Raw genomic sequence first — 17968 nt, 5'->3', positions numbered from 1 at the left:
CAGAAATATAAGTATAAAAGTGAAAGTACTTATTTCATCCCTCTGACTGATAAATAATAAATTACATCATTATATTATTAATACTGAAGCATCAATGTGTTAGAGCAGCATGTTCCTGTTGTAGCTGCTGGAAGTGGAGCTAGTTTAAACTTTATATCATATACAGTTAGCTAGTTTAGTTCAGTGGTTCCCAACCTAGGGGTCAGGCCCCTCCAAAGGGTCACCAGACAAATCTGAGGGGTCTTGAGATGATTAATGGGAGAGGGAAGGGGGAAAAAAGTTCTGGTAAACAAATGTTTTCAGTTTTTGGACTTTTTTTTCTTTCTAAACTTTGATTTTTGGATCATTTGAACATTTATCTGAAATGTGACCTGACTACACACTGCTTTTTGTAAGATGTCAAAAGGAAAAAAGCTTATAAAACACTAGTTTCATCTTTAACAATGTATTGTATTTAAAAAGTTTGTTATATTATCCATTGTGTCAAATCTTCATCTGAAAAGTAACTAAAGCTGTCAAATAAATGTCGTGAAGTAGAAAGTACAATATTTCCCTCTGAAATATAGTGAAGTTGAAGTATAAGGTAACATCAAAGTAAACGCAAGTAATTCAAGGTTGTTTTTAAATACAGTACTTGAGTAAATGTACTTTCTTACTTTTCACCACTAGTTACAGTTTAGGAACTGTACATTATGAAGCCAACCACGAGACCATTAATTCATCTAAGATTTGTTAGAAAGTGTGCACTGTGGCAAACATCCTTATTTGGAGTTTAAGATGATCAGTGGAAAAAAAGACGAGTTGTGTGAAAATACACAAACCGCCATTTCTCACTTGGTTTCACTTTCGACACTGATCTGGGCAACTGCGATAGGTGTTTGTGTTGCTTTGCGGTCGCAGCATTCTATTATGGTAGGATGGGGAGTCCCTACTCGTGTGGGGACTCCCGTGGGTGTTGTAACCAGGCAACAGTAAGTAAAAATGTATACTTGGCACCTATAAACAGAAAGATATAGTCCTTATATAGGTACAAATGCAGTGTGGAATTACCCCATATACAACATTATTACCTAATGGTTCAATATTCGCAGACACCCTATTGAAACTGAAAAATGCTAACTTTGGTTATTATTCTCTGTTGGCAGAGACATCTCAGGGGAACATCTGGCTGCTTCATCTCAGCGAAAAAAGATGTTGAAAAGTTACAAATGTTTGACCTAATTTTTTTTCCACTCTGTATTTAATACGATTAGTTACCAGCCATGACCATGTGTGAGCTTTTGAACTGCTTTCTCCTTTTACTGTCACAGTATTTGTCCCATTTCCCATCTCTGTTCATCTTCTGTAAATATTTATTATCATTGCTACATTTGAGTTCTGGTAAATCAACTTTCAGTCCACCTTTGGACATATTGATTATATGTCATTGTGTAATGTTTACAGTCAAGGTTATTAATAAAATAAAATAAAATGAAAAGTTACCCAGTTTCCCTAGAAGTAACTAGTACCTATAGAAGGCCTGTACATAAAAATAGAAATAAAATCTTGATAAGAATTTCCCACCTTCCTTAAATCGTCATTCACCTACTACATATATGGGAGTTTAATTGTATTTAAAGGATGTTTAAAAAGCAGAAACAACAAGTAATGACAGCAGGGCTGTAGAGTTCAGTGATGTGACTATACATACTGTGAGACAACACACATGGTTTGTCATATGTCCTTTTATGTTTTTTATTTTTTATTTTTTTTGTTGACAGCAGACAGTAGAACTCTGACAGAGAATTAGTGGAAGAACAGTGACTTTGGATAACATAATGAGCCACAGCAACAGGATTTGCTGTTTTTGTCTTATTTTTGCACATACACAATGAAATACTTTGACTTGCCAGGAATTTACTGATCTTATCAGCCAGAAAAACCAAACATCCTTGTCAGGTTACTTTATCTACAAACAATGTGTCAACTGATTTCCCAGAAATATACATTGATGTTACAGACACTGAGACTGCCCACCTGTACAGGACTACACTGTGCCAGTCTATCATTTACTAAAAAGCTGTGATCACCTGGCAAAGTGGGTGTTACTTGAGTCAAGTTCAATGAAGAGGCGTTGTGACCACTTCAGCGCAACTGAAAGTCACTCTTTCTCTTCCTGAGGACATAGAGTTGAGGTTAAAAAGCCACCAGATTTAATCACTTTCAATAATTTCCCACCACAGAAGATGTATCCTGTAAGCTCAGTATTCCCCTGAGTCTCCACAAACCAACAGACATCTCACAGTGTTTGAAATTTGAACGTTTAATCAAACAGGTACACACCTACAGTCTGTAGTTCACACTTTATTATGTAGAGAGAAAACATTACACAGAGCAGTATATAAATGCCTCATAATATCAGCAAACTATTAATTAACCTGTCAGTAGAGTGCTACAAAGCAGTCTGGATGAGTGTCATGTATTGGTTGACACATTAGATTTAAGTCTTATTTCTCTCAAGTTTGATGTTGAGATTTACCTGCTCAATTATTTCATGTACCTGCTGGATATGATCACATTCAAGCTCATACAGTGCAGTTTCTACCAACATTCACTGCAATGCAGCCTGGAAAATTGACAGGGTCAAGTATCAGTGTGACTTTTTCACAGACAAACTGTCTCCATTTGACCATTGTAATGTCTTTTTTTCTGTGCAGAATCTTCACAGAACAGTCACATGGAAATAATCCTTTTAATAACGATGACGTGGCTCAAGTTCACAGTTGTTTGACCACATTATTAATCTCATGGAAAACTCACTTGATTTCTATGGAGCTAGAATTACATGATCATAAATTCATAATTATTATGGTTATATAAACTAGAACTAGATAGTTGGACGTTTTGGGAGATGTGCTCATTTGTTTTCTTCCTTGAGAAGATTGATACCACACTTAGCTATGACTTAGACTGGTTTCAACCTTCTTTGATTTCCTAACATGTCAAGCTATTCTTTTAAATGCATGCAGATACCACTGTCCTTCAGAGAAAAGGCTTATCATATATACAAATCAACTAAAGAAAACTAATGTGTCCAAAGATTTCCTGTAGCCGTTGATGAAGGCCAGCTGCAGCTGTGTTCATCGAAAATTAACCTACTTTGCAGAGAGGATGACCATGTGCTAAAGCTGATAGTGTGGACATGTCCAAACGTGTCCTTGCAGCAGGATATCATGGTACCATTTCACAGGAAATCATGTCTCCATCTCTTGTGTGTTCACTAGATCACAGCCCAAGGAAACCGGCTCGGTGTGGAGTTTCCCAGTGGCCGTGTGCCAGTTATGTTGAGTGCAGCAAACGGTGACACCTGTTCCACCCAGAAACACTCCCATTAATCATGTAGTAAATGGGCACAAAGATGGACTTGTGTTATCGTGTGTTTTATAGCTCTGTTTGTTTAGTGCACAGTAAAAACAGGTTTGTTGGTTTTATCATGGGAAAAAATGCAGCGAGCTGAAAAGTAATTAAGTGCATTTACTCAAATACTGTAGCCTACTAAGTACACTTTTGAGGTAGGCTACATTTCGGAGGGAAATATTGTACCACATTTATTTGACAGCTTTAATTACTTTTCAGATGAAGATTTGACTCAATGGATAATATAACAAACTTTTAAAATACAACATTGTTAAAGATTAAACCAGTGATTTCCAACCTTTTTGGCATTTGCTGTCTTACAAAAAACAGTGTGTAGTCGGGCTCACATTTACAGCTCCGTCAAATAGTGATTTTTTTTTCCCTCTAAACTTTTCACATGGTTTAATTTCAATAAATGTTCAAATGATCCAATATTTAACCAAAAATCAAATACCAAAAACTGAAAACAGATGTCTGCATCAGAGTTGTTTTTCTTTTTTCCTCTTCCATAAATCATCTTATGACCCCTCCAATTTATTTGGTGACCCATTAGAGGGGCTAATCTAATAATCTAATAATATATCAGCCAGAGGGATGAAACAAGTACTTTTACTTAAATCCTTTAAATACATTTTGTTGCTAATACTTTTAGGATTTTTTATGCAGGACTTTTACTTGTAATGGAGTATTATTATATTACTGTATTGGTACTTTTATTTTAAGAGTCTGAATACTTCTTCCACCAGAGAAATAATCAGCAACTATTTCAATTATTCAGGTTATTTATTAAACAAAACTGTTCATTGTTACAACAAGTGTTACAATTAATGATTACAGTTTCTCAACTGTGTGGATTTGCTAGTTTTTGACTGTTTCATGTCATTTTAAATTGTATACTTTTAGGATTTGGATTTGGTTGATCAGACAAAACAAAGAGTTGAGATGTCCCCTTAGGCTCTGGGAACTTTGACAAGTTAGACCAAATAATTCATGGACTGACCAAGAAATAATAGTTTCATCAAACATAATCATTAACAAAACAACTTTATTATAAAGTTGGCACAAAGAAGTACTGTGTCAATAGAAACTGGGGTCAAACGAGAGGTCGTGTTAATTTTCCCATATGTCTCAATATGTAAAATTTCTCAAGCGGCTTTACAAGTTTCCCAATGACCGTGTGGTCTTGCAGAAACAGTGTGTGACTCAGCAGATACCACACACACACTCAACCATTTTGAAAAGAAGAAATAGAGAATTTTTCTCAGCCAGGATTACTGTAATGCGATTGCCAAGTTTCTGAGAGAAAAAAGGCATTATTGCAAGGTCAAGACGCTGTGACTCAACGGCCCACAAGGTGTCCAATAACCACAAACAACAAAGGTCACTGGAGCGTTTCTCTCTCATTTGTTGGGCAAACAAGTCATTCAGGATTCTCGTGTGACATTGCTGACATTCAAAGCTCAGATGTGAAAAATAAAATATCCATCTACATGCCAAGTTTCATTGTTTTTCTAAGTGAGAGAGCAGGTTAGGAATGTGTGCTCACAGTCACAGTAAAACGCATCTTCACTCCTTTAGTGCTTCTGCATTCTTGTTTCTTTTGACGTCCAACTAGCCATTAAAAAAAAGCAGAAGTCAGTTTCAAGTGAAATAACAACAGGACAGAAATAACTTACTGAAGTTTTATTTTTCATGGACATATTGACACCACACTGCTACAGCGAAAGGGCAGAACTGTGAAAAGCAGCAAGAGGAAATTTGATTGTTGTGCACAAGAGTGAAACAGAGAACAAAGGGAACTGACACACATGGCACTATGGATACGACGACTGGTTTCTATTGCATTAAAGCAGATTAAATATTAAACACTAACAACACACAAGAGCAAAGGTGGAACTGCTATTTTATGTTTTAAAACTATGATCCAATTACTACTGCCGACAACTTCTAGTAGGGAGTCACATCATCTTCACCAAAAATCACATTGAAGCAAACAAAAAAACCTACAGTACGACTGGCATTTTAGTTTTACTACAAAACACAAGCCTGTATGGAGACTTTCATACTGTTCCCAAGATGACGTTCATCAGTTCTCTTCTTAAGCTACATTGCTGACTGGGAGAGTCACCTTCTTCTCAACCTGTAAGCCTTAACATTAATGCTAGCAGCATTTACGGGCAAATATTAAGGAATGTTAACCCGCTCCTGATTGCTTAAGCCTTGACCAGCAAGGCTGTCGGACACAGATGTGGGGGTTGATACCACTCTCATGTCTAAAAATGACGCTAGCACCAGCATTGAAAAGCAACAAAATCCATCTACCAAAACTAGTGCTGTTGTCTTGTTACAGAGGGTTATGTGTCCCCTTGGCTGAAAGTAGTGACAACAGGACTTCCAGAAGTCATTGCTCCAGGTTTCAGCTTAAGACTTTAGCATATATAGCGTGCACACATGAGAGTGGTATCAATCTAATTGTTTCTAACTCTCACCAAAGAAGTGAAAAAGCACATATCCCAAACTTTTCCTTTTAAGTGTGGTACGTGATCCTGACTATCAAGTCCTCAAAGCTCTTCTTCTGTCTTCACATGGACCATGTTGGAGGGGCAGTCCTGTGGCTCTGGCTGCAGAGTCTGGTTCTCATTGACGAGCATATTGAACTGCAGGTCGCTGTAATGGGAAAAGTCCTGCGTGTATGTACCAAAGTTCTGGTTTAAGTTCACATCCATGTTGGCAAATGAGGAGCTGATGTCGGCCCCCGGGTCAAAGTTGGGGGGAATCGAAGCGGTGAGTGCCGGGTCAGAAAGTAGTTCCCATATTACAGGCGTTTCTAGCAGCGAATTGAGGATCTCGTCGGTGTCCTGGGACTCGTAGCACATTTCCCCCAAAGCGGAGGGTGCAGCACAGAGCCTCTCATCTTGCATCATTGTTTGAGTCGGCGGGAAGAAGGACTGGTCTGCTGGAAGTGGTCTCTCTGCTGCAGGAGGAGAAAAGCATTGTGTTACTGAGGAAATAAATACATGTGACATATACGATGAGAAGTCTGTTTGCAGATAAATTTGTCTGAAAACAAACATTTTTATGCAGGACCTTGTGAATCCTGTTGAAAAGAAGTGTGTTGAAAAACAATATATTTTTCCATAATTATCTCAGTGCATCTTAATGCCCGCACCAGTATTTCTTATTTTATTATCTTTTTATTAGTAGTGAATGTCTTATCTGTTGTGCACTTCACTTTTTAGTATTAGGAAATGTCCCTGTCTTATCTGTTGTGTCTGTGCACTTTATCTGTTTCACCATGGGTTAGTGAGAAACGTCTGCTCGATTCCTTTGTATGTCTGGTACATGTGATGGAATTGAAAGCTGACTTTGACTTTTGACTTTTAACTGTACTTGATCACTGTCCACACTAATTATTAATAGAAGATTTTCTTCTCTTGACCTTTTCATAGCAGACATTTTGAAGCACAAGTGCAAATGATAATGTTAATGATGGGGCTGTACAATTCCCACGCATAAAACCTGAATCATAATACAGCCATTGTTAATGTTGTTAATCACACTTATTTGTTTCCTGTTAACAATATACTACTGTAAAAAAAAGAAAAGAAAAAAAAAGGCATGCAAAAAATACATGCAATCGTTGAATCTGCCTCTACACATACCAGGAAAAGTAAAAAAGAACCAAGACATTGAATGAAAGAAAGGGAAAGAGGTCCAATCCTCACCTGTTACACAAGGTTTGTCTCTGAAGCTGATGTCTGATTTGATCTTTCTCTTCCGCTTTACTTCATACGGATCTGAAATTGCAAAAGTTCAGAAATCCTTAATTTTAGGCTTTGAACAATAACAGGAAGTTAATTTATCTGCTATATCTATTCTTATATATGTTTTATAACATGAACATTTCAGTCATTTATCCGCCACCACCTTTAAGAGTGATGACAGGCTCATTGCTGCAATCGAGTGCTGACTCACCTGGGTTGTGTGGCAGGTACGTGAAGGTGATCGGCTCGCTTGTCATCTGGTCGGAGAGACGACGCAGTAAGATGTTCACGTCAACCTCCTCTGTGATGTCCTGGTCCTGGTAAGGCGGAGTCTTGAACACGATGGCAATCTGCCGGTGCACGTCTGTCTGGGCAAACTCTCCATTTGCCTTCCACGACCCTCGCCGGAAGAGGATCTCTATGTCATCTGAGGATCAGCAACAATATAGTAATTAGCCAAAGATGATTCTTTTTTTAAAATTTCAATTTTGAAGTGTTGCGAAACACACAACGCAGAAGGTCAGCCTCAGGGAGGAAAAACCACAAGCGGTCAATGACTTGTGATATCTGGAAAGGCCGCATAATTAACAACAAAAAAAAAGTCAACAGAAACTAACCAATACTTCCTGAAAAAAATCCAGCCTACAGTTTTCATGTTGCTTCAAGAAATCCTTCAATGTTGACTTCACCCAGACTTCAACATGAATCCTTCCTACACTAAAACAGTAATTGTGTCTAATTTTATATGTACAACACCAAATTTTATTCATCCTTAAAAAAGATTTGAAAGTGTAGACATCCTGAACGATTCTCAGCTGGATGTTTCCTAGACATAAATCCTGTGAAGATGTACTCTGCTTTTTGAAGCTTCCTTGGTCCACCTTCTGTATATTTTCTACATGAGCAGCAAATAAAACACAAATAAAACCCTACTGACTGATATTTCTCTTCTCTCACCTTTTTGCACTTTGTCACATAACATGTAGATCTCCGTCTTGCCAGCGCAGGAACCTCTGTACTGGTTCAAACAGCTGATCTTCAGTTGTGATGTAGTTGTGGCCTCTGTGAAAGACATGTCAGCAGAAATGAGTAAGAATCAGGAAATACATTGACATATCCATACTACACTGTGGTCCACAGTAGTTAAGCGTGTGTGTGTGTGTGTGTGTGTGTGTGTGTGTGTGTGTGTGTGTGTGTTTGTTTGTGAGTCTTACTCTTGTCGTAGATCGGGTTAGACACCACAGGGCTGAGACAGTCTTTCCTGCCATCCTCCCAATCCAGCTCACACTGGAAACACAGACGCACCACATTCATGTCCATATCTTCAATGCCCTTTGAGTGACCCGCTGAGGAACGAGAAGACACAAAATGAATAATGATTTCTGTGGCAAGGAGTTGTGACAAACTACAGCATCCATTGTTATTGACCAGATCGATGAAATAATAACTGCTTTCTGATAAGGTGTCTGTATGTGTATTGTCTCACTTTTAAAAGGGTCGATGTTCTGGTTTCTTCTCTTCTGAAGTGAAACGTCTAGCTCTTTCCTCCTCACACACTGGATACCAAGATTAGAGAAGCTGTTGAAACATATTTTCGTCAGTGCAATGATTTGAGATTATCAGGAATACAAGTCCAGTGCTAGAATTAAGAGATAGAGGAGAAGAAAAAAGAAAAGAGGAAACATATTTTCAAAAAGATGATGTGTTGGGAGATAAAACAGATGTATGTGTACCTGTGACGTCGGTTGTTGTGAGGGTTCATCGTCACCAGGCAGATTCCTGAACCATTCGGGCAATCTTTACCCACGAGGCAGTGAGGGTGAGGCCGGTGTGGGAGATCCTTTGTCACCAAGGAAACGGTGACTGTGACCTTCTTTATGTGATCGATAGGACCTTGAATCTGAAAGAGAGAAAACAGGACAGGAGGGTTAAAGATAAGTTTACAAGGCAACAGTGAACTTATCACAGCGGATAGTAATGTTGTAACACCCGCTAAGAAAAAAATGGAGAAAATTTAACATTCAAAATATTAAAATATGGAGAATACTCTGCATGAGAAAGAGTTGCAGGCTTTAAAAGTGTTACAACCTGCCAATATACGCCTTTTTGTGTTCTATGTTCTGTGTCATTAAGTGCTATTATTTGTGCATATATTTAGCATATTTATCTTCCTCAAGCCTTTCTCCACCATTTCCCCCATAGATGACATCATTTCAGCAGCAGCTTTTTAAAGACTGCTGAGTCAGAGGCGCCGATTTCATCAAGAGGAAAAAAAGTGAAACGTACCAAAAATGAAACCATAATTTTAACTTGAAATCAACATCTCTGCAACCTCTCGAATATCTTCTTGACTATGTGAAAGTGTTTTCAGGTGAAGATAAGTGTGAAGGAGGCAAACCGCCCGTCTTGACCACACTTGAGATGGGATTTGTGGGGACTTTCTGATTTACTAAAACAACCCACATCCTTCCAGCCTCACCCATGTACGCCGACTGACGACGTGGGGTTCAAGTGTACACACCACAAAACATTACGTGTGATGTCCTCAAATGTCCCCAACAGTAAAACTCCCCTTTCAAGTCTAAAACTGAATTTAAGTGATTGGACTCTGACATGATTGTATGTACCTCGATTGCAGGCTGAGTCTTGTTTGTTTCTGTGCCGGACGCCCCCAGGATGCTGCCGGCTGAACGTCCCTCACACTCGTAGCGAAACCTCATGCCTCTCTCTTTGGGCTCTTCCACCACCACTAGTTTGGGCTTCTCCAGAACCCGCTCCAGCATGTCCGTATCACCCTGGCTTTGAGAGGGGATGCTGTCTGATCCACGACCACGGCGAGAGGGGCCAGCATGAGAGGAGGGACCCCGGGAAGGATGCGCCATTTCCCTGGGAGGGCACGAAGACTGTGGCAGCTGGGGGAAGGGGCAGGTTGGCTGTGGGGGAAAGAAATATTCAACGGATTATTAAGGACATTAGTCAGCCCTCATTTAACCAAGCAAGTCCTAACCCCTTTTGCGAGGGAGACCTGGTCAGACCTGGCAGCATAAAAAAATTAACTAAACAAAAAGAATGGGCACATTTACCACCATTTTACAGTAGTCTTGAATTCTTCCAAAAATACTTGATCCATTGGTTTAATTTAGAGCAATAACAATTAATCGATCAAGAGAAAACTAATCAGCAACTATTTTGAAAAGTGATCAATCATTTTGATGATTCCAGCTTCTATAATGTGACTATTTTCTGCTTTCTTTAGTCTTCTATGATAATAAATTTAATATCGTTGAGTTTTGGACTGTTGGTCGGGACTAAACAAGACATTTGGGGACATCACCCAAACAACCGATCGATTAATTGTGAAAGTAATTGTTAATTGCAGCTCTCATTTAAATTCCTTTTGTAGTCAGGGCAGAAAACATCTCATCTCTGTCCATACATCAAAGAAAGACAGCAGATGTATGTATTCTGACCTGAGATGATTGCAAGTTGAACTCTGTAATATAAAGTTACAGAGAATGGCTTTAGAAATAAAAATATACCAATGACTCATGTGTCGTATTTTTTTTTAATAAAATTACATTTTCCCAGAATCCATTATGATATTTCTCAATGTCATATTTTGTCTCAGCAGTCCAAAACCAAAAGTTACCAGCAGCTAAGAATCTAAAAGCAAGAAATAAATAATCATCAATGATTATAAATGACAAAAACAATGACTCAATCACACTGGTGCTGATTAATGTTCTGGTGACTGACTCATTCACAATGGCTAATCATTGCAGCTCATGATGGCAACGACCGGCCTTCTCATCATGACAAAGAGGAAAACTTGTGTCTGAATAATTAAAAAAAAAAAACCCTGAAATCTTCTTTAAAACAAACACATTAATCAAACTTGATGTCTTTAACAGGTGACAACAACCTGAGCTGTAACGTCCACAATGTTGATAGTCTTCCTCCTCACATTAGAAACCAACATCAACGAGCGAGATGTGTGTCATCCATTGAATATGCAACATAGCTGCAGCTACATACATGTGCTTTCTATCAGCAGATGGAGTTGAACTCGCGCTCTCTGACTCCTCCTACATTTTGGTGTCTTATTTGTTCCGTTACACCACAGACCACCAGCTTTTCCGCCTCCACTCAGACTCACACTTTTAATACGTCTCTCTCTCTCATTCTCTGGGTGATGCTTTTACTTTCTCTCTCTGCTACGCTGCCTGTTAATAATATGTGTACATTTAAGCCTCCGATGGCTTCAATGTGGTGTTAAAGAAAGCAGAAGAATCACAAACTAAATGTGAACTTCACAAAACATGCTGAGGTTTTAATGATCCATCTTTAGCATGAAGGAAACATTAGGTAAATAATCAAACCTGCAGGGGACAAAGAAGTAAACAAGCTGATCCTTTTGTCAACGGTGGAGCAGTAGAGCAGGCTGAGAGCTCAGTAAAGCGTTGCAGAGATGCCTCTGAATGAGATCATGTTTCACAATATCCTGTCGAGCCACAGATGTCTGTTGTCAAAGTGATGGTGCGTGTTAGTGTGTGTGCCAGCGAGTCTGTTAGCAAGGGCATACCTGTTAGTCTTAAAACACTGAACCTAAACAAAAGGCTTGGCAGAGTCAGAGCCAGCGAACAGGAAATAGGAAGTCACATCAACCTGATGTGGAATCGACCAATCGGAGGAGCGGCGCGGGGTGAAGAATGCGACCTTTCACCCCCGGTGGGTTTGGCTAGTAAACAGAAAGGATGGCAAACTGAAAGTGGGAGTCAGATTACAGTTTTTCCAAGTTATTCCAGCTCCTCCTCCTCCTCCCTCTCGCTCAAGCACAGTGATATAGTTTGCCTCTCTCACTGGTCACAAAGCCTCCTCTAACTGTGTTTACACATAAAAACCTCAGATTCAGGGCGTCAGTGTAACTTCACAAACGGTTACACACACTCACACATAATTACCTGTGTGTGCAGGTCACAGAGTCACTGCAGCCTTATCAGATTACAGCACGTCTGAGCTGTCTGCTGTCTGTAAACCACGTGGTTTATTGTAAGATCCTGACCTGCCTGACTGCTTCATGTAGCTACAAACACCACACACACATACTCCACTTTCTTCCACCAACATTAAATTCATTATAAACCTCTACAAGGAAGTTGCTGTAACCTCTTTTTTCATCCCAACAGAGGCCGTAGCTTCCTCTAAAAGTCGAACTCGGTGCAGCAGAATTTGACTTTTAATGCCTGGTTCAAACTCCTACACTTCACACAATGCAACTCCGCAATCTCCAGAGCCAAAATGATCTAAGTGTCGTCACTGAATGGTTTTCTCAGACTCCTCCAGAGCCACAGAAGACATTATAGGCAGCTGTTTTCACAGGTTGATTAAAAGACAAAATCAATTTTGAACTGTGTCCTTGTAATTTGAACATAATTATTTCTTAGGAAAACTGCCACTCTAATCTTCTCTTCACTGGAAAAACATAATCTCACTCCGAAAATTCACAACTGAAACCTGAAAGAAACAACTCCATGCTTCTCCCTTGGGTGTTGCCAACAGTCATTTAGGCAAAATGCAGGAAACCACTAACTGAGGTAGAAACCAGACAAGACTGAGACAGACAGACAGATAGACCAAAGATCAACACAAATGACTACGCTGTTATTAATACAGGGCACCCAAGACTGTTTTTGAACACACCCACCTGACACGCAGTGCCTCGTGCCACCAGCACAGGCTGTGACGACGGTGTGCAGGCCTGTCCAAGCATCTCAGGGTTAGTGCAAAGGAGGTCTACAGGAGGAGGAGGAGGTCGAGGGAGAGAGGCACCTGATCGATCTCTGTCCTCTTTGATGATTTCTTGGATGAGGTCTGTGAATAAAGCATTGATAGTATTTCAGATGTCAAATTAAGTGTAGAAATACTGGCTGAGAAAATGATTTAAGTGCAAACGTTGAGACTGATTTATCATGAAAAGTTAATACTGAAGCACTGCAGGGAAACGTTACTGACAGACATGTCGGTTTCTGCTGAAAAGTGAAGCTGCAAATATTATGCAAAGCATTTTAGCCAAAAGAATTGTGAAACTACAGCTGTAAATATGATTACAAAAGGTTGAGTTTTCATGTGAGTTCTACAGGTGGATGTACAAGATCTCTTTATTTCAGGGTTTCCAACAGTGATTTCAGAAAAAGACCACTTCCACAAACATCTTTAAAGCTTTACACATACAAAAACTTGAATAGTAAAGGCACCATTACACAGTAAAAGCCACATATGTAATGAGTGTGACTAATGTTTAGGCTGACATTTATTAACTACACTGATCACAAGATAGAGTGATGAGTATTTCTGTATTTATTCTAGGTCAGTTTTATGCTTAATGTTACGGTTAAAGTTACGTATTGTGTAATAAATCCTTGCTTTTCGGTTTGTATAATGAATTTAAAAACATCATTTCCTTCATAGAGTCCATTATTTTCTATCAGGACACTGTGCAGTGCCTTATTGAGTTGATATGTTAAGATAAAACAGATATTTTATTGTAAAGTTTGTCTGCAAGTCACTTTAATTCGTGCTTACTGTCATGAATGGCAGTTAACCTAGTATTAGTGCATTGGTGTTGTTGCTATAGTTACCTTCAGCTCACACACTAATTTTGACTTGTGGTTGACGCCTACCATTATGTGACAACTAAAACGGTTGCTTTCTGCAGCCCTGATGTGTAAAATAAGGAACAGCAAGCAAGTTAAACCCTTAGTCAATCTGCAAAAGATTCATCTGCAACAATTTTGATCATTAAGAAATCGTTTAAGTCGTTTTTAAAGGACAAATACAAAAAGTATTAACGCTACAAGCAGCAACGAACCTCACACCTCGTGTGTGTCAGAGGGAGCGTCAGCCGTGGTATTGCCGCTAGAGGCTGGTTGATAAAGCTCTGAATTTTCAGGATTATCGGACAGTGTCTGGTCTGAATGCGTAAAATATTATTTCCTGTGTGCAGTATGTGGTCCTGGAGATGATTTATTAGAAATTGTGTATACATTTGATGTCTCTACTGTTTAAGCTGATGCTGTAAAGAGAGGTGGAAATGTGTATGTCAGGTGCTGTTTTAATCAGCTGTACCTCTTTTGAATAAAGTCCAGACTGAACAAACACACTTCTCCTTTCATGACAAAACATGTAAATTATTCATCACGATACCGTACATAAAAACTCACAAGCTTCATAATATAACATTGTGAAGCTCTTCAGACTTCGCTGACCAAATTTGAGAAGGATCCGCTGTACATGCTAGGCAGAGATATTGAAAGTACAGCATCTGTGACTCTCAGTTGACAGTAGGTGGCGCTATGACTATGACTATGACTCAATATTGACATGTAGATGTGGTCAGGCCAAGCCCGAGGAACAGTGCCGGCCTTTGAAGTCAATTTTAAATAGTGGTCAAACTGTGAAATAACAAGGGTACCAGAAAGCGTTTTCACAGGAAGGGGAGCAGCCATAAAAAGCGTTGATGCGTTATTTTGAGTGTCACATTCACCACAAAATTGTTTCACTATCAGAATTGATCCGTTTGGTCCAATCTCATTTTGAAAGTCCAGAAAAGCCTCACGACTTAAATGTTTTTATCTGCATACAAGTTAGTCGGGGGCTAAACCCGAAGTTAGCTGTCTCAGCCAGCAGAGGTCTCTAGTGAGCATGCTCAATGGACACACTGGGCGGATTGAGTACGTACAGTACGTTTTCATGCGGGTATTTCTTTACAGCTGAAGAGGCTTTTTTGGCTTTATGTGCAACTGAACAACTTTCAATGGGAATGAATGAAAATGACTTTACATTTCATTCAATTTACATGTCAAAGGCGTTCTATGAAAACACAAAAGCTTCACAATTTTCGTAAAGATCTTCAGATGAAACCAAATTTGAAGTCACTCTGGTTAATTTTTTGAGGGATTTAAGTCTACATGAAACACACGCTTCACTATACACACACACTTAACTACAACACATACACACTTTACTACACAACACACACACTACACAACACATACACACACTTTACTACGCAACACACACACACACACACTTTACTACACAACACATACACACTTTACTACACAACACATACACACTTTACTACACTACACACACACACACACACACACACACTTAACTACACAACACATACACACTTTACTACACAACACATACACACTTTACTACACAACACACACACACACACATTACTATTCAACACACACTTTACTACACTACTACTCAACACACACTTTACTACACAACACAACACAACACACACTTTACTACACAACACACACATACACACACACACACACACACACACACACACACACACACACACTTTGCTACACAACACATACACACTTTACTACACAACACATACACACACTTTACTACACAACACACCTACTTTACTACACAACACATACACACACTTTACTAGACAACACACCTACCTTACTACACAACACATACACACACTTAACTACACAACACACCTACTTTACTACACAACACATACACACACTTTACTAGACAACACACCTACTTTACTACACAACACATACACACACTTTACTAGACAACACACCTACTTTACTACACAACACATACACACACTTTACTACATAACACATACACTTTACTACATAACAAGTACACACACTTTACTACACAACACACACACTTGCTTAGGTTTGGGCATGCAAAGTGGGACAGTTAGGGGTTGGGGTTCAGGGAGGTTTTGTGTAGTTTTGTGTCCTTTAAGTCTGCAAGAGTTTGAGCACATTAAAAATACGTTTGAATTCATAAATAATAGTCTCTTTAAATATGATGAAGCCTTCGCACCACTCTAAAAACATATATCAGATATAAGATTGGCAGATGTACTTTTTTTAGTCTTTAATGACTGAAGTACTATGAATTCATCATGTATATTATTGTTTGAGCAGCAGTGGCATTGACTGTGAGCTCTTCTATTATGTCAGCTTTGGGGAAAAGTGATGGTCATTTTACTATTTTCTAACATTTGCAGACCTATTTCAGACTATTAATCCAGAAAATAATCATCATATTGATAAATAATGACTATAAGTTTTTGTTAGCTGCAGTCTTAAATGCACAATGCTGTGTTTTTCTTTTGGTTAAATTATTTTTAAGACGTTAAATGAGTTTTTGCATCACAGGACCATCTAACTACCTAACTAACCTGAGGCTTAATGTGGAATATCACAACACGAGATGAGGAAGCAGAAATATTAATGACGGTCCCACTTCTGCTTCTGCATCAGGGCACACTTTGTCACACATTACATCTCACATTGTACTATGTCTAAGTCTTGAGCAAGAAAAGAAGACACAAAAAAAAACAAAGAAAAACAAAAGTGTACACTCACCAAAGTCTGTCAGCCCCCGCTCTGCAAAGACAAACAGGAAACAGACTGTTAGTGGGCACAAGATACAAATACAGCTGTGGTGTCAAACTATTGAACCTGCACACGGTGAAGCAGTGAGAGAGAGATCCGGGTGGTAGTGCTCAGAGGACGGGGATGGGTGTTGGCTCCTCTGCGCTGACAGATCACATGCTTCCAGTGATGTCAGCCCTCTCTCTCTCTCACTAACACACACATAGAGAGAGAGAGAGGGGGAGAGAGACACAAAATCATCTGAAAAGTAACATTTAAACCTACCAGTGGGATCCTTGTAAACGTCCCCGCCTTTCATCTCATACGAGGAATCCTTCAAAACCATTAATTTCGCCGTGGAGCCGTAAAAATCCCGGTATTCGTCCCGTTTTCCTCGGTTAAAAACTGTCCGGTCTCTCTTTTAGGGGACAAACTTCACTCGCCTTTAAAAGTCTTGAGATTGGACAGCAGCTCAACGTGTACGTGTGTGTATGTATGCGTGTGCCGACTCTTTCTGGAGGCGTTGCACCGACTTGAAGCCATGTGTTAAATGGTATCTGCATTGGGTTGAGCGTCAGGTTTTGTGTTTCCGCAGCGCCGCGCTCTGATTGGCTGGCTCGGCGTGTGGAAATCCCCTCAAGCGCAGCGTCACTGCGTCACCTCTCTGACGGGAAACCCCCACCTATGCATCAGGCTCAATAACCCAATACAATTCATTTTTAAAACTTTTTTTTTTTTTTTTTTTACCTGACTGTCATGTTTTACTCATTTGAATATATTCAAATAATTTCGTCGGCGTAGGAAACAATCGTGACCCAAAAAGGAGATTTGTTTTTTCCACCATTACATAATATGACCTCACTGTTTCACTTTTCGTGTCACTGCGTGTGCAAACCATTGAAATGAGCCTCCATCCCGGCACGCAGCAGTCCACCATTTATTTGTAAGCAATTAATTCTACATCAGCTTTTCCCAACTCACTACATGAATGGCGTCTAATATTACCCCTGGTTGCATCATACAGCTCTCCTGCCTCCAGCACACTGAGGGATGAGAGGAAACGCCTCACTTCAATCTTCAACACTTAAACCTGCAGTGAGGTTTTTTTTGGAAGTGACAGTTTTAACACCTGCCGGCAGTCAGACCGTATCGTGTTTGACGTTTAATCACCATCAACTTTGGGGGATTTATTGAAGTTATGGGGCTCAGCAGAGACACCTGGCGGCCAAGCGGCGCACAGGCTGGCTGCTTTTAGAGGAAAAGGAAAGTGGAAATGCAGGCATTTAGAGGAAGAATGACTCAGCATGGTCAGTTATCTAAATAGATACAGCTCAGCTGCAGAGGACAAGACTAGAGCTGTGA

The 17968-nt window shown here is 39.5% G+C and overlaps 1 protein-coding gene across 2 annotated transcripts; it reads right to left on the bottom strand.

The window, feature by feature from the left end:
* Positions 1-5064: 5064 nt before the first annotated feature.
* On the bottom strand, positions 5065-17140 carry relb (v-rel avian reticuloendotheliosis viral oncogene homolog B). 2 transcript variants are annotated; one of them, XM_053321299.1, is made up of 11 exons: positions 16892-17140; positions 16598-16618; positions 12865-13031; positions 9788-10093; positions 8894-9060; positions 8647-8738; positions 8375-8506; positions 8118-8222; positions 7372-7587; positions 7122-7193; positions 5065-6370 (listed from the first exon to the last, which is right to left on the bottom strand). In XM_053321299.1, the coding sequence occupies exons 1-11, from the start codon at positions 16950-16952 to the stop codon at positions 5958-5960; spliced, it is 1752 nt and encodes a 583-aa protein (XP_053177274.1). In that variant the 5' UTR covers positions 16953-17140; the 3' UTR covers positions 5065-5957. The 2 variants fall into 2 exon arrangements, with proteins under 2 accessions (XP_053177274.1, XP_053177275.1); XM_053321300.1 differs by having other exon boundaries at positions 5065-6367.
* Positions 17141-17968: the final 828 nt, after the last annotated feature.

The sequence above is a fragment of the Scomber japonicus genome, chromosome 6 (assembly GCF_027409825.1).
Source record: "Scomber japonicus isolate fScoJap1 chromosome 6, fScoJap1.pri, whole genome shotgun sequence".
Classification (NCBI taxonomy): domain Eukaryota; kingdom Metazoa; phylum Chordata; class Actinopteri; order Scombriformes; family Scombridae; genus Scomber; species Scomber japonicus.
This window is presented reverse-complemented; position numbering and strand designations above follow the sequence as displayed.